General features: G+C 33.6%; 3 protein-coding genes across 3 annotated transcripts in view; 2 read left to right on the top strand and 1 right to left on the bottom strand.

Annotated features, from left to right (window-relative positions):
* Positions 1-2,154: 2,154 nt before the first annotated feature.
* Positions 2,155-5,426, top strand: LOC123657699 (mediator of RNA polymerase II transcription subunit 4). The gene is made up of 5 exons (XM_045593219.1): positions 2,155-2,338; positions 2,413-2,593; positions 2,661-2,812; positions 3,832-4,010; positions 4,749-5,426. The coding sequence occupies exons 1-5, from the start codon at positions 2,271-2,273 to the stop codon at positions 4,922-4,924; spliced, it is 756 nt and encodes a 251-aa protein (XP_045449175.1). The 5' UTR covers positions 2,155-2,270; the 3' UTR covers positions 4,925-5,426.
* A 1,776-nt stretch (positions 5,427-7,202) lies between these two features.
* On the top strand, positions 7,203-13,458 carry LOC123657912 (putative inner dynein arm light chain, axonemal). Its single transcript, XM_045593398.1, has 6 exons — positions 7,203-7,289; positions 7,542-7,673; positions 7,763-7,912; positions 8,160-8,288; positions 12,373-12,570; positions 13,369-13,458. Exons 1-6 carry the CDS (start codon positions 7,203-7,205, stop codon positions 13,402-13,404), a joined length of 732 nt encoding a protein of 243 aa, XP_045449354.1. The 3' UTR covers positions 13,405-13,458.
* Positions 13,459-18,488: 5,030 nt separating this feature from the next.
* LOC123658051 (protein lap4-like) overlaps positions 18,489-25,486 on the bottom strand; it is an 82,947-nt gene continuing 75,949 nt past the window's right edge. The window contains exons 30-33 of the mRNA XM_045593534.1: positions 25,299-25,436; positions 19,991-21,301; positions 19,498-19,603; positions 18,489-19,243 (exon numbers count right to left, since the gene is read on the bottom strand). Of these exons, the coding sequence (XP_045449490.1) occupies positions 18,903-19,243; positions 19,498-19,603; positions 19,991-21,301; positions 25,299-25,436 (1,896 nt within the window). The 3' untranslated portion in view covers positions 18,489-18,902. The remainder of the gene's footprint in view (positions 19,244-19,497; positions 19,604-19,990; positions 21,302-25,298; positions 25,437-25,486) is intronic.

Genomic DNA, 25,486 nt, shown 5'->3' with positions numbered 1-25,486 from the left:
GAGAGAGTTACATTTCGTAAATTTATACTTCAGTGATATGTTCTAAAATACATTCGTTTTTTTCTGAATACAGTTTGAACAAGACTTAACAGACCTTAATGTTTGCGTATTTTAAGTTTTATTATCAAAAAAATTTGACAATGAGGCAGAAATGAGAGTAATAATAATAATAATAATAATGATTTATTTTCCATCACAGTCATGTTGATACAATGAAACCTTATCTTGTTAATAATATAACTACAACACAAAGTTTGACAACACGATTAGCGAAGGACTGGTGCTCAAAAAAAGGTATAAAATACCTGTACATACGCTTATGTATATAAATATATATGTTGTAATATATATATACCTTCGCCTCACTTCGCTTCAGCCTATAATATCCCACTACTGGGCTTAGGCCTCTTTCCCCATGTGGGAGAAGGATCAGAGCTTAATCCACCACGCTGCTCCAATGCGGGTTGGCGGATATATTCCCTACTAGGAGTAACGATCGCTATCAGGTGTACATAATAACAACCGGGACCGACGGCTTAACGTGCTCTCCGAGGCACGGTGGGGAGACCCACAAGGACTGCACAAACACCCAGACCACGGCAAACACCTGTATGGCCAATACAAATGTTTGTCATGTGCGGGGATCAAACCCGCAACCGCCAGCGCAACAGATACAATCAATGGCTGTAACCGTTGCTCCAACGCGGTTTCATATATATATATATATATATATATACCTATGTAGTACTAATATAAAGTTTGACGGTTGTCAGTTCGTATCTAGCAATGGTTGTTTTACTACAATATATCTATTACATAGCGTATTTAGAAACTAATCTCAAAGAAAATGTCAAAAATCTTACGTCGTAACTAGTAAGATCCGGCAAATTCATAAATTGCGGTGTCCCCCATACTTTTGTACACTGCCGAAACTCATTTCCTTAGCTAAATATTATATCACAATTATATAAATATTGGCGTTATAATTTTCATTCTGATCCTTTCAAATAACTTCAACAACGAAAAACAAGTGAACGAAAAAAATATTTTGTCAATTATTTGAAAAAAACAGGGTGGCCCGAAACTTTTGCACGCAAGTCTATTTTGAATGAGTTAGATGTTGTACTATATAATAATTCAAATTATTGTATATTTAGTGTTTACTACTATTAGTAATTTTCATGATAACTTAGTACGTTACGTACGTAGTACGTTAGTACATAGTTATAGTCCATTGTGTTAGAAGTATCTTATTTGGTAAACTAATGTGGCCTTCTTCCGACCACAGAGACCAATATTTATTAAGTAAAGTAAATACCTATTGGTCTAGTAATATTGTAATTTAGTAAAATGACACAAAGAGCAAATGATTGAATAATGTTAACAAACCATAGTTGAAAGTAAAATTCATTTTATGCTCAAATATTTAACGATACCATATTGCTAAAATTATTTCAAAACCTGATAATATATTAAATATTTTTGTTAAGAATTAATACAGGTGCAGAATAACCAAAAACAAACATTAATATAAAAGACAGAAAATTTATATTTAGTTTATGTATAATGCATTAAAAATGTTCAGGGTGAATTTGATATTCAGAAATATTCATAATATAAAACAAAACCTTTACAATAAATACTTTACTATATTTTTTTTTGCGCTCAACAAAAAAAAAAACATTATATAACAACTTCGCTTTACGGTGATATTATTTTATAACTTATTAACACATTATAGTTCGTGAAAATTTAAGATATAAGTAAAGAACCCGGCCTATTATTTTAATCACTACACACGGCCTATTTTGTTCATTCACTTATACTCATTCACCTCTAAAATATAATGACCACATCCTTATTTGCCTTATAAAAAAGATATTGAAATGACATATTAAGAAATATTAATTATCTGCACTCTCGATATTCGTATTTTAATAGGTTTTATGTGTTTAAATTATAAATTGATATTTGTTTTAAGTGAAATAAATATTATCTTATTTGTTGTGAAAAAGAGTGAAAAATTCGGAAAAATCGTGAATTACGTACTAGATTTGTTTACTAAATAAGACACTTCTAAAAAAATGGAGTATATATCGTTAGTGGTTGCTGGCAGCATCGTATCAGAACTGTCAAAAGCAAAATGACATTAATGTGGAATATGAGGCTCTAAATTTGTGTATAAACCATGTATAAACTATAAATTTTGTGTCCAAAACTTACTTTCTAAAGTTACTTTGATAAACTACTTTTTAATTTTTAAGTTAATTATGGCTACTCATTTAAGCACTAAGGACCGATTGCTGTCGTTAATAGACGATATGGAGTTAATTGCAAAGTATGTATTGTATCTAATTAATAAATATTTAAAATAAGCTTTTTACGTACTTATAATCATAATAACTATTGCAGGGAAATAATAGAAGTGTCTATAGCCCCGAAATCTCAGAAATTATCGGCAGCTGACCATGCACAACTAACTGATTTACTGCTAAGTAAAGATGCAGAGTTAAAGAAGACACTAGAATTAGCAGATGAACAGGCTAAAATTCAACAAAAGATGAACGAACTTAAAGCCGAAGTTGACAATAAGGTACATACTAAAACATTTTAACTGGTTTTTATCGTAATTTGAATATTTAATATAAGTAATTTTATAGGATCAAGATATTTACCATTTACAAAGGCAACTAAAAGATGCAGAACAAATTTTAGCGACATCGTTGTATCAAGCAAGACAAAAACTGGCTTCAATCGTTAAGTCAAGAAAGAGACCTGTTCCATCTGAGGAGTTGGTAAAATTTGCACATAGGTAAGTTGTTTTATTTAGGAGTAATAATTTTTTTGAGATTATACTAGTGATAATTATTTGATTTATATTGTTTATTTACATTACATATAGATAGTGTTCAAAGTGAATACAACGATATTAAAGTACTTTTAATACAATGCACAAACAAGAAAGAAAGAAAGAAACATGTTTATTCGTTACATGACATAAATCGCAGACAGTTTTATTTGTATAGATATTATATTTATTTATTTATATTGTTATTTATTTCCGTATTTACACAACATATTCAAGTAGCAAGTAACAAAAAAGGAACAATTAGTTTCTAGGTGTAATTTGAAAGTAATTACTAAGTATGATCTCTACTTCTCCTAGCTAGGTAGCTGAGCTATCTGTATTAAGGAGAAGCGATTTTCCTCCCAAGAATTCTACAATTTTTACTCTTCATTAGTTTGCCACGAGTTGTTCAGAATTCAAAGTTACATTATAGATTATAATAAGTTATATTATATTCTACAAAAGATTATAAGATATATCAAAGTTTTTACACAAAAAAATACAGTTAAATAGAAATAATAATAATTAATAAGTAAGTACATACAGAAAAAAAATTACAAAAACAGTAATATAGGCTACAAAAAAATCTATATCATCCAAAACAAAAGTAAAAAAAATGTAAAAATAAAAATTTTCAAAAAAGTTATGAAAAAAGATGAATAAACAAGAAATATTAAAATAATTGTATATCCAAATAATACCACCTGCAGCTAAGTGCTGTGCCCCAAAGGTTTATCACTCAGCTTAGAGTTGGCTTTCATAAAGACAAAAACCAACACTGATTTTGAGTGATACCCCTGTTTTGACAAGCGCGACAAGTATCATTCCTTTCTTCTAGCAATATAATATAAATAAGATAAATATAATACAAATAAGAATACTTCATTTATTTCATAACTTATTTATATAGATATTATATAATAGATTAGATAAAGATAGAGAAATACTTACTTAAACAATAGTAAAAACTCACTGTTCAACAGAATAAGTGCATCAAATGCTGTAAGTGCACCGCTGTCCTGGCAACCTGGAGACCCAAGACGACCTTATCCTACCGACTTGGAGATGAGACTGGGTATGCTAGGTCGGCTCTGTGATCTACCACTCAATGGCCACACTCCTTCCACACTGAACGAGTTACATCGTATAACCACTGGAGGAGGTAATTCTTTATTATTCATACTTGGTCAGATAAAATTCTTATGTTAATGTTTTACCTTCATTATATTTAAGTCATCAACTAGATACTGGTCTTCCTTGTAGGTATTTTGTGGTGGCTTCACTTTAGTGTATATCTTCTTTAATACTTAGGAAATTTACTGAGTAAGACAATACTTTTTTATAATTATATATACCTAAATATGTCTATGTTTTCATAGATGAACTTTTTATGTATATGTTTAGTTACTAAAGATCTATTACTATTATATTACTATTACAACTTAAAAAACTATTATATAAATTGCACTGAATACATAAAGCATTGTTATAAATTACTCAAGAAATATTAGGTTAAAATCAAAGTTAAGGCTATGTTTACTTGTGTCATATTTACTATAGTACATCATTATTTCATAAACATATTGATGACGTAATAATTAAATGTTGAGTGTTGAAATTTGTTACATGGATTACTACTCTGCTCCTTTTAGTCAAATCGCTGTGATGACGCAGATTTCTAATAATGAGAAAATTATTGAACGCAGATTCTCTAGGTTTATGCTAGTATTTCTAAACTAACTAACTTTTTTTTATAAGAGAATGTCTATTTTTAATTGTTAGAATCGTATAATATCTATCAATTAATTAATAATTCGCCTTTTTTTTCTTTAAACTTAGTTTTATTTATATAGCTACAATCATAGGCAAAATGTTTGTTATTTTATTTTATTTTTATCAGTGCCAGCGTCAGCAACAAACCAATTCACGTGGCACCCCTCAGGAGAGCTACACATGTCAGTGGGAGGTGGCAACTCTGTGGCCATCGACGGGCGCAGTAAAGATGCGCCTACACAGGAAGACGTTGAAGTCATGTCCACTGACTCAAGTTCCAGTTCGAGCAGTGACTCACAATAACAGTTTTGTGGTTTATAAATGTGCAATTAGACAATTGATATTGGATCACACAATGAAAGAGTGTTATATGATGGGTGCATCTGATGTTATTAATATTTCACTCAAATAAACAATACTAATTCAGTAGTCATTGAGACTGTCTCTTTGTTAGTGTTGCTGGGATTTTAATACAATGTATTTAATTTGTACTCAAAGAATGGAAGATAAGCAAAGCTATGTATTATTGTATAAAGACTGCCTTTTATAAAATAAAGGGCCTGTTTCACTAGTTGTGGATAATGCTATTTGACAGATAATGATATCCAACAGATAAAAGTTTATTAGATATTATTCTTTTTCACCATCCAACTTCACTCTAATTCCAGGTCCTAAGACCTATTTATTATACCTGTCCTGCTGTTGAAGTCTAATCGTAACTTATTTGGAGGATAACTTTTTCCACAACTGGTAAAACAGGATCTAAGTATGTATAAGTGCAAAATAAAAGTATACTATAATTTAACTATGCTTTTTTTTATAAAAAAAAAGTATAAATGAAATCTTAATATGCTTACTGTGTCAATCGCTCACTCGCTTTAGCCTGTAATATCCCACTGCTGGGCATAGGCCTCCTTCCCCATGTAGGAGAATGATCAGAGATTAATCCACCACATTACTCGAATGCGGGTTGGCGGATATATTCCCTACTACGAGTAACGCTCGCTATCAGGTGTACATGATAACAACCGGGATCGACAGCTAAACTTGCTCTCCGAGGCACGGTGAGTAGACCCACAAGGACTAACAATCAGACTGGAAATAAATAATAAATAAATATCTACAAAATAATAATAAATATTTGTATAAACACAAATTAATAACACAAATATTCACTCCGAGCGGGAATCGAACCCGCGACCGTCGTTGTTTAGGCGCCGCCGACACGGCACGCACAATCACACCAGAGCGGTCGTCTACTGTGTATTGACAGCAAAAAATTATTAAAATTCTTAAGATATATTAAGATAAAAGTACTACAAAAATTACACATATGTTGTATTTTTTTGCTTCTAAAAACTCAGTAACGCTCATTCTTTAATTTTTTATTGATGGCTTTCAATAGTGCTTGAATAGCATAGACCAGTGTTTCCCAAACATTATTCTGCCATGGCCCGATTATTTTCACTGTCCCTTCGTGACTCACTTAAAACTTTTAAACCGAAACTGGTTTCATTAGGTAAAAAAATACACATTTACTAGTGGTAAAAAATCGATAGTAGGTATTATTTTTAATATTTTTTTTTTATGTATGTTACATCAGAACTTTTGACCGTGGGGACCGATTTCGACAATTTTTTTTTTTAATCGAAAGGTGGTGTGTGCCAATTGGTCCCATTTAAATTTATTTGAGATCTAACAACTACTTTTCGAGTTATATCTAATGATGCGTTTTTACTTGACGCTTTTTTCGTCGACCTACGTTGTATTATACCGCATAACTTTCTACTGGATGTACCGATTTTGATAATTCTTTTTTTGTTGGAAAGGAGATATCCCTAGTTTAGTACCATGATAAGGAAACCACGATCTGATGATGGGATCCCAGAGAAATCGAGGGAAACTCTTGAAAATCCGGATTAACTTTTTACTGGGTGTACCGATTTTAATAATTTTTAATTTAATCAAAAGCTAATGTTTGTCATGTGGTCACATATAAATTTTATAGAGATCTGATAACTACTTTTTGAGTAATCTTTGATAACGCGTAGTTACTTGACTATTTTTTCGTCGATGTACTTTGTATTACTCGTCTATGTAATTGAAGTCGGTTTTTTTTTCGTTTGCGAGCAAACACAATTATTTAAACAAGGCAGGAATGTTGCGACCCGGTATTTTATTTTAAAAGCCTGATATCGTGTCGCGACGAATGAAAAATACTGGCATAAATGGTCTCATATTTGAATAAAGATTACACGAAGGTGATTAATCAGTACGGTTGAGATTACCAAGTTATAAAAAAAGATAAGTAGTTGTTAGCTATTTCTTTATCTAAAAAAACAAACATTGAGATGAGAGCTCAATATTGTTAACGTAAGTAGATCCAGTCACAATTGTCAAATTAAATCCACATGATTACTTTGATGCAGATATTTGCACACAAATTATTAAAGTGTTGCTATGTGACAGCGTCGTTACCATGGATACAAATATTTTGTATGGGTAAATGAATTGGGAGATTTTATTAAATATACTTTACCCAAGTCAACGAATAAATTAATCATATTAAGTTCGTATCAAAATGGCAGAAAGAGCCCCTGTTTCAACTGAAGACACGCTAGTTCGTTACGATAATCCGGTTTTAGTAACAAAACAACCTGAAAAAATTGTAAGTTAAGCGTATATTTTATGCAATTTTAAACTTGCCCAATAAAATTAAAATCACAACCGATAAATAATTATGTTTCATTGAGTAAAGGTGCAATAGGTATTTATTTATTTTTAAAAGTTTTTTTGCCTATTTATTTGAGACACTGAAATAATTTTGTTAGCAAATTTCACTGTCTCTTCGTTGGGTACTATACCTTTTTATAGTATACTTTGGTTCTGAAAAATATTAAAATTAATTTGAGTTTAATAGTCATCACCTCCAACTGGTGCTCTGGCACAACCGTGTATTCCTACTGAAGCAAAACGTGAAACTGAGGAAATCCTTAATGCCATTCTACCTCCTAAAGAATGGGAAGAAGATGGTCAGATATGGACTCAAAAGGTGGGTTTAATAAGTCATTATTAAAATCTCTTTTTAATAGAGTACAATACAAGTAAGATGGATAAAATATTTATATATTATTGACTTAGATATCATCAACACCAGCGACGAGATTAGACGTTATAAACTTGCAAGAAATGCTGGACACTCGTCTTCAACAGCGACAAGCTAGGGAAACGGGCATATGCCCTGTTCGAAGGCAGCTTTATACGCAGTGCTTTGATGAACTTATACGGCAGGTAATGTTTTGATCCAACACAATTTGATTGATTAGCCCCAATTAACCCACATGAATCAGTGATATTTTTTTAGCTTATAAATTATTTTAATGTGGTTTTATAGAACAATATAAGTTTTTGAAATCCAGTCAACACATACATAATAAACTAATTATAATAATATATTATGTATTATTCTTGTATTCATATTCTCAGTTGGAATTTAATTTGGTATTAAGTGATACACAATTAGTGTATACTTTACCAGGTGACAATCAATTGCGGTGAACGTGGTCTACTCCTATTAAGAGTGCGCGATGAAGCTAGAATTACTATGGAAGCTTATCAGACACTATATTGTAGTTCTATTGCGTTTGGTATGAGAAAGGCGTTGCAGGTACTTCTGTATTCATTTTATATTTTTAACTAGCTTATTAGCGCAGTCTGTAGTGACCATTCTTTTTGCTCCGAGGGTTGTGGGTTCGATTCTCGCCCTGAGTCTGGTTGTAATGTGTATATCGAAAAACAGACAGAAGAATATTAGGAAAAATTATTCATTAAAAAAAAATTAAATTTATTCTCCCATATTATAATTGCAGTATTTCACATAATGTAAAATTAATATAACATATACATATAACCTAATCTGGTTCATGATTTCACTATTGTGGTTATAGTCGAATCAATCAAATCGTTAAGAGGCTCCCCCTTCTCAATGACCTTGAGCATTTAGACTTCGCCACACCCCACCCACCCGCACTTCACCTGATCACTATTACGTAAAGGTTATTAAACTCGGCCATCTACCGGCTCTAGCTTGTACTACTTAGGACATGCGATTGATCCGTTTCCTAGACCAAGAGCTTGCGTACAAGTTGTGATCATCCATAATTATTATTTAATTTTCTTCTTGTCGTGTCGATCATTTAGGCTATAAAATTATATTAATTACTAGTTGTTACTTGTTGTTCATTTCACAGTTATATAATAAATAAATTTCTAAAATAAAAGTAGCCTAAGTTACTCCTTACTATATCAGCTATCTGCCAGTGAAAGTTCCGTCACAATCGGTCTAGCCGTTTCAGAGATTAGGCGGAACAAACAGACATACAGACAGACAAAAATTGTCAAAATGCTACTTTTGTGTATGTATCGTGTATACATCCATATGAATTTAGTAAAAAGCGGTTATTTTAATATTAAAAGCAGCCGCTCCAATTTTATTTGTATAGATATACTAAATTTATATTTTATTCTATTATCGGCTCGGTGAAGATCGACTTTAGGTTCGGATCTTAGACCACAAGCTAAGCAGCTTTACATTTACACAGCTCAAAATTAATAATTTAAATTATTTTTTTATTTGAAGTAAATACAATTGCAAAATTCAACAGTAAGTCTGTCTACCTGTTACATCTTGATGCCTATCTTGGATTAAAAAAAGTAAATAGATTTGCGCGTAAGCAAGAGCAGCGTGCGATGACGAGCGACACAAGTTCCCCGTACAAAGGCCTCTGGCCGTCTGCCGTGGGCCGCCTGTCGCCCGGCAAATAACCAAAAATTATATTTTTACGATTTTCTAATAAAATACTGCACTTAATAAAAAAACCCTTCTGTAGAAATATTAAGTACAGGATCCTTAATTAATAAAAAAAAATATTCACTATTGTAAGTAGTAAAATTAGAAAGCCTATACGATTTTTGTACGCGAAAGGAGGTCCAGCCGGCCTAGCATGCATACAACGAGATATCTCTTGACGAGAGAGAGAGATAATGTCTACATCGAGTATTTTCTCGATTACCCTAACATGCGCACTACGAGAGACAAAATTCTCTTCCGAAGACTTCGCCTTGTCGAGTAGAGAAACATTATCAACCATAATCACAACTGAATATCATTCTTATTTCTTATGTCGTAAAGTTGAATTTACAAGGTTATTGACTAATCGTGCCAAACCGGGATGAGCCAACGTTTGTATAATTTCAAACGAGTGACACATGTTTTATTACCCGACTGCCAAGGGAGGGTTATGTTTTTCGCGCGTATCTTGTATGTATGTATGTATGTAATATTCTTTACTACCTCATATTTCCAGAACCACTAAACGGATTTACATAACTGAGGTATCGTTAGGTTCGTCTTTGCTGCCCAAGTGTTCTTAGATAGGTGACATTAAAAAAAATCAAACATGGCGGCTGTGCGAAGCCATTGTATTTAATGAAAAAAATTTTTTTTTTCTCGAATACTACAATATGGGTATCAAATTGAAGGGCACAATACAAGGATTTTAAAAAGGTATATCATGATTATTATTACCGTAATACTAAGACAGAAATACAATATTAAAGTTTAAAAAATGTGGACTTTGCTCTTTCCCACGCCTATGCCATGCCAAACTCGCCTCCTAGGCGACGATCAACTTCGGGGTGTAGCCTTTCAAATAAAATACAATGGTTAAAAAAAACATACAATTAAAATTACAAATAAAAATTAATAAATGTCACACCAATTTACAATTACATTAATAAAATTAATAACAAATACATAATACCAAATACAAACAAATAATTTTAATAATAATTTCATTATATTAAAACTAATAGTTGTTGATTTAAGCAGTCACCTATTTGCTAAAGGTCAGGCTTACGTTGCTTTGAGCAGAGTGAGATCTTTCTCCGGGCTTGCTATCAGTTCTCTTGACCCTAAAAATTTACTTAATCAACCACATGATGTAAACTGTTTTAATTAATTGAACCGATTACGTAATTTGTCTGACTAAAAAGACATAAATAAAATAATAATTAAAAAAAAAAACAAAAAACCCGCCTGCGTGAAGAACAACTAATAGAAAATCAACTGAAAAAGCTGGAACAAGATAAAAATTCAATATGCACACAAAGTCAGCGAAATAAATAGAAACAGTATCAAACATTTTGTGCTGTACATTTAAAATATATTAATACGGTAGTCCTTCGAAATTTTATGCAACGTCATAGATAATATGCAGTCGGAGGCATGAAATTGAAGGATAAGTCAAATCATTCTCTCTTTGTGCATGTCTCCGACTGCATGTTATGTACGACGTTGCATAAAGTTTCGAAGGACTACCGTATTAATATATTTTAAATGTACAGCACAAAATGTTTGATACTGTTTCTATTTATTTCGCTGACTTTGTGTGCATATTGAATTTTTATCTTGTTCCAGCTTTTTCAGTTGATTTTCTATTAGTTGTTCTTCACGCAGGCGGGTTTTTTGTTTTTTTTTTAATTTAACAATGTTCTCGGCCTTTTGGCTAAGATAAAAAGTGTATATCTAATTTAAAAAATCTAATATGGAAAATAAAACGGAGTAAGTAAATGAATTTAATTATATATGTAAAACAATATGCTCGTGTTGTGCTTTATATCTTGTCGCACATTAGATAATTGTAATTCTATCACGCATTGTTTTTTTATTTTTTTTTATTTTTAAAATTTTTTGAATTTTTGAATTTTTTTTTTTTTTTGATTGTTGATTTTACTTTTATTCTATTTAATTTTATTTTTACTTATTGATTTTTTTAATATAATTTTGTTTTGTTTTTTATTCTGAATGTTGTCTTGTCTTGTTGTACTAACCCAATATGGACTTATACTTTGGTCTGAAATAAAGTATTATTATTATTATTATTTAGAATAAGAAGCAACAGGGCGCAAATACGTTTTTTGTGTCATTATATGGCACACTTCACTCGACTTTTCGCATTTCCCGCTCTTCGTATACCGAAATTATATAATTATAATAGGGAAACGCCATGGTATACAAAAAATAGGCACCCGGTTTTATTTATTTTTTATTTATTGTCTTTCTCGTCGATAATATTGAAAACGAGAAGTTTCTCTTCCTAAAACGACAAAATTCGACAAAATTACGATGTCATGTTAGCTTCCGTAGAGATAAATATCACAGATCACTAAAATTTAATGATTATCTCTTCTATTGACGTAACGAGAAGAGTATCGCGTGCACGCATGTTAGCTACTGTAGACATAGAGAGAGATAATACGAGAAAAGGGGTAGACAAAATTTTGTCGTGGCGCGCATGCTAGGCCTGCAGGTAAACAATTATTTCTCTTTATTTTGAGAGTTTTATACAATTATCTTACAGTCACATTAATAAACTGAATCCGAGTTACAACATATATTTATTTGATATTTTTAACGTAACTTTAACGTATACTTTATAGCACATGAAAACGGCCGAATTTGTCTGGGATCCCCTTAAGCAAAATAATAACGAGAACGAATAAAAACTTGTTTTTAAAATAAAACAAAAACATAAACGATATAATAGAACCGTTTTCAATTTTGTAAAGGCTTCCTGCTAAAATAAAAATTCTATATATATATGTATATAGGATTTCTATATAACAGCAAAAAAAACAGTACACGAATATTTATTTTTATAATAAGACTAAAATGAACAAAATGTACGTAGTCCGAACAAGGGAAATCGGATCTTATGGATCAAGTCGCTAAGCTGGAAGCGGAACGATCGGCTCTAGAACAGCAATGCACGGAGTTGAAACAAAAAACGGAGCAACTGGAGCGGCGCGCCGCAGAGCTGCGCGCGGCCGAGGAGAAGCGGCACCAGGAGGAGCTGCTGGCCTTGAAGAAGACCAACGCGCAGCTGAAGGTGATGTTCCGCACTAAATACAGCGGACATTTTTTAAAGAGTTTTTCCGGTGCAGTTTTGCATCTTTTAAACTTCTCCAGTCTGCTAAAGTATGACAGTCTCCGATTTCGTAAAGAGTGATATTTTACAATATTGCTCAGTACAGTAGTAGGGAATAAGTAGTGACACATACGTCCTCTTAACGCCGCGTTGGCGCAACGGTCACAGCACACAGGTTTGTGGGTTTTGCGCTAACGGTTGCGTATTCGATCTCCACACATGACAAACATTTGTATAAGCCATACAGATGTTTGCCGTGGTCTGAATGTTTGTGCAGTCCTTGTGGGTCGGTTGGTGGGGACACCATAACTCGAAGAGCGCGATAAGCCGTCGGTCTTGGTTGTTATCATGTAGACCTGATAGCGATCGGTACTCGTAGTAGGGAATATATCCGCCAACCCGCATTGGAGCAGCGTAGTGAATTAAACTCTGATCCTTCTCGTACATGGGGAAAGAGGCCTATGCCCAGCAGTGGAATATTACAGACCGAAGCGTATACCTCTCTTCTATAATTGCTGTTACCTATAACACAAGGACACACGACCGTGTGTGTATGTACAACAATAACATATTTTCTATGGTATAATACTCTTCTACAACTTATTATTATTATAATTGCTTTATAATTGGATTATAATTGCTCGCTTTTAATTTTTCTTTACTTTAATTCTATTCCCAAGTCAGGGAAAAACAGAAACTCGTAACTATATATAAACAAATAATTGTTATTCATAAATAATAGATAAAATAATTTTACAGGCACAACTTGAAGGCATCATCGCTCCAAAGAAGTAATAAACTTATAATTAGATTACAATTATTCATTATATGTATATTATATTTAAAAAATCCGCAAGTTTTATTTAAAAAGTTTTTTATTTTAATGGATGCAAATAAAACTAAAGTACTATTTTATTAAAATATATATTAAACCATTTATTGGACAAACATACAAAATTTTCATTAGTTTACAATCCACGTTGCAAAAGAGCCTTAAATAGATATAAAGACCACGCATAAAAACCATTCTTTCATTTAACACATCAAACCTATTCTCTTTTCTACCATTAAATATTGATTCAAAACGATAAAACCTCATCAACGGAAATATACAGTTTGTTGAGATTGTGAAGAACATTTGAAAGTACATCTTACATCAGCCCGATGCAAATTTATTTATGATAACCATCATTTTCCAACACTAAATTTGAAATAAATGTATTTAAAACATAACTATAAGATGAAATACTTAAAAGATAAAATGTATGTAGGTATGTACTATTTATTATATAAGATTAATATCGTAACATTACAATGTAGTCTATTTGAGGAATTAAGGCACCACATACATGAAATTAAAACATTAAATAAAAATTATATTAATACACCAGTTAACACAAATACTGTACGAATTTTATTAAGAAAATATAAATACAAGACGTTGCGACGTTTTACAATAAGTAAAAACTACTTGAATACATTACGATCAGGCGGCTGTGTGATGCCAAAATATAAATACAATTTCATTTAGCCTATATTTTAAAATATTTTAAAATATGGACGATGGTATTTACACTCAATTTACGTAATTTTAAAAATACTCTAGAAAATCTTATTTAAATCAATAACATCTCTAAAGTTTTCATAAAGTTTTCATTTTCAGGGACAGCATCAACATTCAGTCAAACAATAAAAAAAAACTTGCACGGAATGAAAATAGTTAAAGTTATATACGTAAAGTACTCAAAGACAACATTATCAAAATAGATAAAACATATCACAAACCTAAAATCTCCATTCCAAAATTATTATAAAAATAAAAATTGTGATCAAACAAAATGCCACTGTATTCGTGAATCCCGGTTGTAGATTCCTTCAACGATTTCCCATACAAATAATAAGAGCAAAATCGGTGGAATTATATACTTATTATCACAGTTATAATACAAATAAAAGATGTAAACTCATTCAAAGTCGTTCGTTTCGTTGACGAAATCTACAATCGAGTTTGGTTCGATACGTACGGCTACGTAACCGAGTTAGTCGAGTCGTACGCACCGAGTACATAAGCCGATTCCATTGTCATGTGTAAAGTTGACCGTTATATTGAAATCATTCGATCGCTCGTTAATCAAAAACCTTAATCGAAAATAATGATTTTTACTTCGTTGTTCGTTAACATTAGAACGATAAAGTTTTAATGCTGTCATGAGAAATATTAGAACTTCGGACTCGAAACCACTAGACTGATAAAAGATCGTCGGAAATAGAAAATTGTCTCACACAGTGGGGAGCAGACGAAACGATTAAACGTTTGTCAGGAGAGTCAAAATGAACGAAAGTGTCCTTTAACGCTCATACGATACGATACGGGACAAAGATTCGAAAAATCGTTTCGTAGCATTCCACGTAAGCGGCCCGTGGCGCGGGTTCGCAGGGCCGTAATTCAGGAATACGGTCGCAGGGGCTGGGGCGACAGGCTAGGCGCGGTCGGGGCGGGGCGCCAGGCGGGGCGCGGGCCCCACGGGGATGGCGGTGACGCGGCCCGCGCCGCCGCCCAGCAGCGGGTTGACGACCTGCACGATGTCGGGCTGCAGCGAGTGCTCGCCCGCCTCCGCCTCCACCGCGCCCTCCGCCTCCGCCTCGCCCACGCCGCTGGGCGCGGTCTCGCTGCTCGGACTGGTCGTCAGTTCGAGCGATATTATCTTCTCTTGCGTCGTCTCCACCTAGTCAGTGAGTCGTTTTTATTTCTTGTCGTAAAACTTTTTTTTATTATTATATTAAAATGTCAATATATTATAAATATTTTGAGGGAAGTGAGTTTAGGTCGATCGAGGTGTTCTTTTTAATGAATGAAGGGTAGGTATTATGTGTACGACTGGAGCTTTATATGAGGGTGGGGTACAGGCTTAATCTACGCATATATATTAAAAGTAATTGCAGTTTTTTATGTATACTTAGATATCTTGAAAATTATTTTTATAAAGGTAAACATGTGCTTTACTATTTAACAATACTTCTAAATAATAACTTTCATAGTGATATCTCAAGTTACAATATATGAATGAATTAAGCCTTTGTAATTTAAAAAAAAAAATGAAATATATGACATTTTCATGGAAGGATGTATGAATATATACGACTGTTAAAGTTCTAGATAACTTACATGCACTAAGTAGATACGTATATTTCCCAAACAAATAAACATAAATGCAAGCGCTAAACCAAAGCTTTCAGGCAAATAATATACACCTGCAATAATTTTATAGTACCAAATATAAGTCTCAAGATATGAATTAAATTAATTTATAAAGTGTATATGAAATGATTGCAGGTTTAGCTGTATAGAATATAAAAGAAAGAAACAAACCATTTCTTTCGGTGAAGATTCCGTGTCTAGAATCCAGGTATTGTCTGACAAATACACAATTAATAGGTTAGCATGCCATGCCAAAACATCATGCAACACACGAAATAAGTGTACAAATATCAACATAGTTATTGTACTTCTCTATATCCGATATAAACGATTTCAATAAAAAACGATTACTTTTAATATATTTAAATACCTATATTTACATAATTTTATCTTTTCACCATATATACAAATTAGTTGCGTCAAGCTACGTGTGTGTCTACTTTAAATTTAATTTTAAAATACGGTGTTGCACGAGTGTGCCTAGTACATATATCATGTGCAAGAGGGCCCCATCAAAGTAACTCGACGATCTCGAAAACGTAAGTCAGTCGATTCTCGTCAACACCTTAACAATCGTGTACAGTCAACACTACAGTCGGAAGTCGTAAGATCTGCCCGTAAAAAGCTAAGCATATTCGGTATGATACACAAAAATGATACATAGAAAGTACAATAAAAACCACACACGAAACGGCATTGCTTGTGTACAGCGTCCTATATAGTATATACTACGCGTGGACAGCGCGCGTCGCGTACCTCTTTCTCAATGACTTTCTCAATGTATTCGACGGTTCGCACTTTAGTCTCGCCGGTGGCCGGGCACACGTATTCCTCCGTGCGAAGGGTAATGCGCTCGTCTAATAACTTTTCCTTCTCCTTCACGGCCAGTATTGGGCCCGGTTTCGTACGTAACGCGATACGTGGCAGGGGCCATTTCTATAATTTTTAAAGCCAATATTGACATACACACCCCATATTACGTTCAGCGTATGCGAGCGAAGCGATACACCCAACCAGTGAGTGACATGTAACATTGAGTTAACACAATTGTTTCGTTCGAGACCAATTGTTTTAACACGTGTTATAATCAAGCTGTACTAAATTAATAGTGCTCTTTACTATTTTATTCTGCGATATTAAACGTATGAGTTCGTGGTGACATTGGTGAAGTACTGTTGGAAGTCACGTATCCAAAATTATATCGATATTTGCAACCCCATCTTATTGCACGGACAAAATGTTAATGACATTCAATGTTATCAGACACATACATATTATATTAGGAACTTAGATTACGACAAAATAAAACCGTTTTGTTAATTGGAAAGAATGAAAATGAAAACAATATTGTCATTCTTTTCAACTACCTATAAGATCTTAGCAAGTACACCAGGACAACAAACAGTGATTAATGCTACAATTTTACCTCGGAAGGAGACCTATCTCTCGGAGCCACCTCTCCTATGATTTCATGCGCTGGGCCCACCATGCTTTTAATTGCTTTTTGTGATTCAATCGCGTCCTAAAATATTATAACGGTGTTAAAAATTTCAATTCTAAGACGCGATTGGTAAGAAAAGTTAAAAACATAGATCTAATCTTCATATTAGATCTTTTCGAAGGTCATTGAAACAAACATGCCATATTTTAAGTAGCAAGTGGTTAGTTATCTGCTCAGTACAAGCTACTAATATTTTTATTTTATTGAACGTGTCAGTATTTTAATTGTTAAGCTTATTTGCAATACTGACTTTTATGAATATTTATAAACTAGACTGAAATATTGAAAACAGGTAATTTTATGTTTCACTATTTTCGAACAATTGATTTAGCTTTATGTGACTTACGAGTAGTTCCAAGCATTTCTTATTGTTAAGAGTATTTGAAAAAATAGGTTAAGTTTCAAAGGTTTTCTTTAGCAATGGTATTATTCTGTCCGTATGTTTGATTACATTTATGAAAATCAAACACTGTATGCATTATATCTATAATCATAATAGTTCAAGAGGCACACGTAGTTCGTTAATGTTCTCGCCAGCGGACTTTAAACTTTGCTTCCAAGAACAGTTCGAGCAGAAGAAGCGCTGTAATCTACAGAACTATATTGTCGTGGTTAGGCAAAAGGCAGTTACTATTTTTTTACTGCTATTGTAAAATTTAAACTATTTTATTGATTCTATAGGTATATTAATATTACAATATATAATACAAAATAAATCTGATGAGTTTGTTTGTTTAATCGCGCTAATCTCCAGAAACTATCGGTTCGTATTTACCGAGGAAGGTTTTAGGTTATATACTATTTGAGTGCGTTTTTTCTTCAAATTAACGCGGCTAAACCGCGGGGCACAGCTAGTACCATATACTTAGTTCTATATACTAGCGGTACAAAGTTTTCGCTTCGAGTATTTATATATTTATATATATATATATATATATATATATATATATATATATATATATATATATGAAATTATTTATTGTTATTATTAATCCCAGTTCACTTATCGCACCTGCTCGAGCGAGCGCAGGCGCGCGGCCCGCCAGGCGGCGCGGCGGGCGGCGCGCGCCTCCGCGTCCTCGCCGTCGCGCCCCGCGCGCCGCCGCGCCTTGGCCGACGGACTGGCGCCTCCCGCCGGCGCGCTGGAACGACGGCACGCGTGCTTACTTGGCGTTTTTTTTTTTTTCGAATTGTAGAGTGCTGCTATCGGCCTTTACAGCGTCACCAGTAAGAGGGGCCGGATACTAAAGACACCAACCGCGAAGGAAGAAGGGAAGCCCTCTGGGAGGGCTCGGGGTTACTTGGCGTCTCGCTTGCGGGCCTTTTATACAAGTAGGTCGCGATGGTGAGCGGTCAACCACACTTGCCACAGGAATACGACACTACTTGCGAGCGGTGTTATTTAGTTGTGACCTTCTGTAAGGCTGAGGTACTTCTCCAGACAGACCTCCAGATTTTGAGCGGTATACATTCCGCTATCCCCTACTTCAAAAGAGTTCGTCTACGACTGCAGAAGCCATTCACGTTACAAAAATTATAACATATGTATATCTACTTTTTTTTCAATTAAACTTTTTTCGGACGGTCTTTGTATCAAATGGAATTAGCGAAAGAACTGTTCGCTTCGACGACGACTTTATATCCGATTAACAAATTACTATGTTTTTTAGACTTGTCAATCTCGAAAAGAGAAGATAGTCTGTGATGTACAGATTGACATTCACGTATGGTGCTACAGTGCACAGAGTATAATGTGGGGCGGTACCTGTGGCCGTTCTCAATGGGCTCGTCGTCGGAGCGCTCGCTGTCTCCGCTGCGGTCCTCCCCGGGGGACCACGAGCCGAGCTCGGCGCGCGACAGAGACGCCATTTTCCTCTCCTCTTCCTGCTTCAATTTCTCCACCTCATCCGCTGATAAAAATGTGAATACTTTCTCTGAAAACAGAAAGCGAGTAATAAGAATTAGGAAATTAGATTCATGATCAATCAATGATAATGATATTTTAGGATTTATATAATTTTTTTAAATCTTAAAGGTAATCAATTGGATAATCAAGTTTTATACTTAATGCTTTTTACGAAAGCGACATCACACCAATTTCCATCAGTTCTACTACACCAATTTCGTCCGTCAGGTCTTTAAAAATCTAAATTTTACTGAAATGTAATAATTATTTTTATTATCTTACCTGGTTTGAGCGATGACTTATGACTCTCTTCCATTGCATTTTCGAAAAACTTTTTCTTATCGCTTACAGACGCTTTTACAAAATTACCAGATTGAGGTGGGGAAGCCTGTGAACATTTTATTGAAGTTATTATTTGTCATTATTGCCTATTTAAAAGATTTTATAAATGAGGTGAAAAACAAATTTTATGAATAAAAAGCATATACATATTTGTTTATTATACAAGCTGTGAAAATCCCTCTTCCGGGTTATTAAACACCCATGCAGTTGATATAATTTTGAGTGATAATATGCGAATAATAATTATAATAACAGTAAATTAATAGAAACATGCAAACTATAAAAAAATGCAAGTTAATGACGATAACGAGGTAACATAATGGGACGATGATGGAAACGTGTGTTTTAGTCATAACTCAGGACGGGTTGTCGACGAACACAATCAAAAGAAGCTGAAGTGTTTGTGGGTAAGATGCCGTACATTTATTATTACCTCGCCGATGGCGAAGGATTTGATTTTGCTGCTCCACCCGGGTTTCATGGCAGATGCGGGCGAAGTGCTTTCCTCTCCCATCGATTCTGAGCTGTTTGAAAATCTATCGAATTCAGGCGCAGTCGTCACTTCGCCAAAACGAACTCTTCTTTCTGATTGAATAATTTTAGGGGCATCTCCCGCTTTAATTGGAACAGATTGCGTAACGTTGGCGTTTATGTCTCTCTCTACTGAACTAACTAATGGCGGTGATTGGGGAATAGAAGTCGAATATGACATATCATGCGAGACACGTACTGGAATAGTGCACGTGTATGGATTGAAAGTTCCCGCGACTGTCGTTAAAGATGGGTAAGGATTGCCTGGGGGGTATGTTTTCGAATGTATCATGTTTGATGTAATATTCTTAGTTCTTAAATCGAATAACGACTCATGAGCAAGCTCGGGGGAATCTTCAAAGTAGCTTTTATCTGGATGCAAATAGCAAGGTGAGTTAGGTATATGTGAGACCGTCGGAAGTGTTTTATACTGTGCATGCAATAATGCTGGCAGGCCGGGTTCTCCAACTGGACTGGCGGATAGTTCGTTGTAATACTCATCATCGTCATTGTAAGGAAGATCAGTTCGAAAGATTTGATGCGAAGGCACTTCAGAAAAAATGGTCGAGCGAAAAGGATCATCTGGTTTGAATGAGGTGTCTAAAGTTGGAAGAGTATTAAAATTTATTGTTGGTGGAAATTCAGTTTCGGGAGAATCAGTGGAATTAGATGATTGAATAGCAGTTTCTGCCACGATAGGTTCCGGTAAAACTACTCGCTCGGGTACGACAGTGATAAGAGGGGCATCTAGCTCGCGTGCCACGTCGTGTACTAACTGACTTTGACTTACTTTTGTGGAGAACAGAGGCGGAGGAGGTATAATAAATTCGTCGGGGCGAACAACATTGGAATTCGTGTCGCTCATCTCTATTTTTGTGGGTCGATTTCGTATTAGTATAGAGCTTCTGCCCTGGCATGCATCGTTAGTGGTCGGGGGCTCCGGAGCGGTTTCATCATGCGTCCCATGCGTTAAAATTCCGGGGCTGGGTCGGTCGTTCGTCGACAATGGTCGGTGTGTTTCGTGAGGTTCCGAAATGAAACTAACTCGTTTCGTTTGCGGTTTGCGGGGCACTTGTGGTTTCGGTCTGATGGGCGGCGGGTCGACGGGCGTGCCGTCCGGAGAGCCGACCGCTGCGGGCGGAGGCGGAGTCTTCACCTTTTGTTGAGTGAACGCCGCGAGCGGGGACGGCGGCGCCGCTTCTGGACTCGACGACTATCCAAAACCAACACAATATACTTCGGTGCTATGTCACATTACATTCGTTTTACTCGTAACCTCGAGTGTTTATTGGTACTTTTTTAAAATTATCACGAGGATAGCGACAGCGACTTGCAAGAAAAGGAATCTTCTAAAGTAAAACTCGAATAAAATAAAGTTAGAATAAATCAATATAGCAAATTTGTGACGAAATAAATCTTCCAAAATAAATGTTATAAAATTAGCTAACAAAAATCTTAATTGAAAAGCAATATATTTTTAAACAACGTGTATTTAAATTCAACACTAAAATATAATTCTGATTACAATACGTTGTATACATAGTAAAAGTGAAAATAAATTTATAATACATAAAGAGCATTCATTTATTAAACGTCAAAATAAATGGCAGTTATAATTTTGGCAAACATCGATTACAAGTTAGTACATTTTATCTAATAAATAAACATTAATAGATATTTAATTTATTTTTTCTTATAATTGGCCAAATAGTACAATAAATTATTGATATGTTTAATGTTTTGCATAATTAAATTAAAAAATTATATAAAGTGACATTATATTCCATCGAATATAGGCCAAAAAATATTGCAGCTTCAGGATGTAATCAAAAAGTATAGATAATATATTCCAATTATATCATATAATCGAAAATATACAGACTATACATTGGAATTTAATAGTTTTATATATGTTATACTACATGTTAATAAAATTACGTTTGTAATAAAAAAATGGATTAAAAGAGATATTGCAATAAAAGAAATTAAAAGAGAAATGACAAAACGCTTATGGTATATTTGCTACTCTCCAAAGATAATTACATACAATCTTTACTTAAAACGAATACCTAGTACTCAGTAGATTCTTATAAATTATATTATTATTTTATATCTTATAAATTAAAAATTTGATTAATATGAAATAAAATTTGCATGATACTTAAACACAAAGCCAGTTTAAAGTAAAATTTGTCAGAAATATGTTAAAACAAAATCTCCAAACAGTTATCTTTATGGAAAAATGTAACGTAATGACATGAATAATAAATACCTTTATTCATCGGTGATTGCAGAAAGATTGAATTAAAAAAACCTGGTAAAGTTATTTTCTATAATTATCTAAGTGGAGTAGCAATATGAAAAGTATAAGAAACAAAACAATAGAAGTCTTCATATCAATATCAAATTCCTACTTGGTTTTAATTCTAGACACGAATAGTTCTTTCAGAAGCTAACCAGAAATAAGTTGAACAGAAATATTATTCTTATACAGCACAAAATTTGTATGAAAAATTAATTTTATATAAGGTGTGTTTATACAGATATTTTATATGATTATTTATATATTCGTGTATAGTGTATACGTGTATTACAGATCTAAATACTGAGTATGTATGCTAGGTATAAAACGGTATCCAAAAAGCTTTCGAAGTACAAGATACTACCAGAATGAAATACCACAATATATATATCTAAACGCTGAACAGTACATAATATTGGTCACTTCAGATTGTTGTTTAATAAATATTTGTAAATAGCTGATTATAAGTATCGGTAAAGTAGCAAAAAGGCTTCATTTAAATATTATTATTATTAGGGAACAATGTAGGAATCAAACACACATCGCGTGTTACACAAAACGAGTACTTATTCATAAACTTCTATATATTGATAACCATCAAAATATTCACTTTTGAGTATATAGTAAACATTCGTACTAATATTAATTATTAACATCCAAATGTAAGAAAAGTAAACTGCATTTACTTAAGGCTAAATACCCTCAACCGTTATGAAACCTTTATAAAGTTCACTGTTCACTAAATGCAGCTAACATTTGTTAAGAACATCAAGTTTCAATTCAATAATTTTACTAACATAGGGCGCCTCTAGCCTTTACTAAAATAAGGACATGACTACAAAAAATTATATTTAGATATATTATAGCCTAAGATTTTAGACATTTTGTTTATTTGAAAGTAATTTTTAAATCTTTGAAAAAATCATATTTTCTTTCATTTGTTTTGTTTTTATTTTTTTAATATACGAATTTCATGTTTTGGATAATATTGTAAACATTATTACATCTGAATTTATTGAAGATTCCGAGCATTATATAATTTCAAATGGCAACTTAAATTTATAGTAAAGAAACAATTACTAACTCATATAATTATCATAAAACACGTACGCACGTAGCAGTAAGTTCCGTTTGATCGCGCTTATAAAATTAAGTTAATATTAGGAGGTCTAAAAACGATCAATCGAAACTTTTTTCACACTTGCTTTCTTATCATAACCGATCGCATATTTAATTTTAATGATATAATTATAATAATTAAATTACGATACGATCCATTCCGCACGTATTTGTCTAATATATGTACACTATTTGGACAGATGTTTAATTGCTGTACTATGTGTTTCCTCCCATCCCGTCAAGGTTTGCTTTCTGCAATGGACGTAATACGTATTGTAAGTATCTTAAATTTTCTTATTATTTTATTTAATAAAATTAATCTTTCTTTACTAACACGTAACGACATTGTGCTAAGCTAGCAAAATCATGTTACTGATTACACTTATGCTATGAAGGTAGAGTTAAAAATGGGGTAGATCTTAAAATTTCAATACGGTTTCAAGTACAATAAACACAAACAAGAATTTAGGTAACATGCACACTTTCAGGCTAGCTGTCCACGACGTGACACTACATTGACAAAAAGTTCACAATATCTAAAAATAATTGTGTACTTTAACAAAATATCCAATTAATGAACTATAGCGTAAACCCTTCCCATTTAACAAATTATATTACATTGATATATACCAAACAACATTTATTTTGGAAGATATATTAAGATAAATTAAAAATACTTAAATTACTTAATATAATATAATAGGACAAAATATTTTCATGCAAGCTATATAATACAAGGGGTGCATGCTATCAACAGAGTCCGTCGTGCTCAAGTAAAGGTACACTTGTTAAATAAAACCTATATCTGTTATTCGTTTAGAGAAGATACAACTAAACTACATAAAATTCACTTTCATGCCAAAATTTCCATGGCTTTAAGTTACTAAATACTACTTTACTGTAAATATAAAATAATAATGAAAAATAGTGCTCAGGGTTGAAGCTAAGTTAAATTATTCTTATTTTTTATTTATACTGTTTGACTGATAATTTATAAATAGTCGGCAGATACTAGTATATAATAGTATATACTATATACTTAGTGTTTTATTTATATAATTGCAATCGAACCTCATCTGACGAACAAAACGGGACAAAAATACACCAAAAAATCTCTTTTGTAGTTTTACAGTCAATTTGCAGAATGTGATTTTTCTGAATTCATACGCCAGTCGATAAAATTATAATGCTGTTTGTTTGCAACCAAAGAATAGCAATAAAAATATCGCATTCACTTTATGAATATAACAAGACTTGAGTTTTACAACTACAAATTGGTCATCACCTGTAATATAATTTGAACTTTTTTGAGTAAATGTAATCTTTATTCACTTTACTCGTCGTTAAAAACTAACAGAATGCAAACAAAAATATTAATAGCATGTGCCGAATAAGTACCATAAAATTTAGTACATAACTATACAAATTATAAAAAAATGAATTAAAACCGTTTCGTTCGTCAGTCAATAGGTTACATTCGCACGAGTGTGTGTAGCGCTAACTGAGGTAGGGCACAGCAGGAATTTCCTGCTCAAAATATGGAGCAGGCCGGCTGGGGTAGTACCTCGACCTTACAGAAGATCACAGTTAAATAATACTGTTTTCAAGCAGTATTGTGTTCCTGTTGGTGAGTAAGGCGACCAGAGCTCCTGGGGGGATTGGGTCGGCAACGCACTTGCGATGCTTCTGGTGTTGCAGGTGTCTATAAGCTACGGTGATCGCTTACCATCAGGTGAGCCGTACGCTTGTTTGCCGACCTAGTGACATAAAAAAAAGCGTGGGCACGCACCTGCGGCTGCAGCGTGTGCTTGGACATGACGACGGTGGTGGTCTTGTGCTGCGGCTCGGGCGACGCGGGCCACGCGGGCGACGTGGGCGGCGCCGGCTCCAGCGCGATGCTCTCCACCGCGTGCACGATGTCCATCACCTAAGGGCACATAGTGGCCATGTAGCATCTCAAAAATTATTACTGCACTA

The sequence above is a fragment of the Melitaea cinxia genome, chromosome 11 (assembly GCF_905220565.1).
Source record: "Melitaea cinxia chromosome 11, ilMelCinx1.1, whole genome shotgun sequence".
Classification (NCBI taxonomy): Eukaryota; Metazoa; Arthropoda; class Insecta; order Lepidoptera; family Nymphalidae; genus Melitaea; species Melitaea cinxia.
Note: the sequence above shows the minus strand (reverse complement) of the source record. Positions and strands in the feature narration are given on the sequence as shown.

What these genes read in the sequence shown, in the direction of transcription:
- LOC123657699 (XM_045593219.1), top strand. Translation starts at nt 2,271, where the DNA reads ATGGCTACTCATTTAAGCACTAAGGACCGATTGCTGTCGTTAATAGAC. An exon ending in GATATGGAGTTAATTGCAAA is followed by an intron (nt 2,339 to 2,412) that starts GTATGTATTGTA and finishes TAACTATTGCAG; the next exon opens with GGAAATAATAGAAGTGTCTA. An exon ending in TTGGTAAAATTTGCACATAG is followed by an intron (nt 2,813 to 3,831) that starts GTAAGTTGTTTT and finishes ACTGTTCAACAG; the next exon opens with AATAAGTGCATCAAATGCTG.
- LOC123657912 (XM_045593398.1), top strand. Translation starts at nt 7,203, where the DNA reads ATGGCAGAAAGAGCCCCTGTTTCAACTGAAGACACGCTAGTTCGTTAC. An exon ending in CAAAACAACCTGAAAAAATT is followed by an intron (nt 7,290 to 7,541) that starts GTAAGTTAAGCG and finishes TGAGTTTAATAG; the next exon opens with TCATCACCTCCAACTGGTGC. An exon ending in TTGATGAACTTATACGGCAG is followed by an intron (nt 7,913 to 8,159) that starts GTAATGTTTTGA and finishes ATACTTTACCAG; the next exon opens with GTGACAATCAATTGCGGTGA.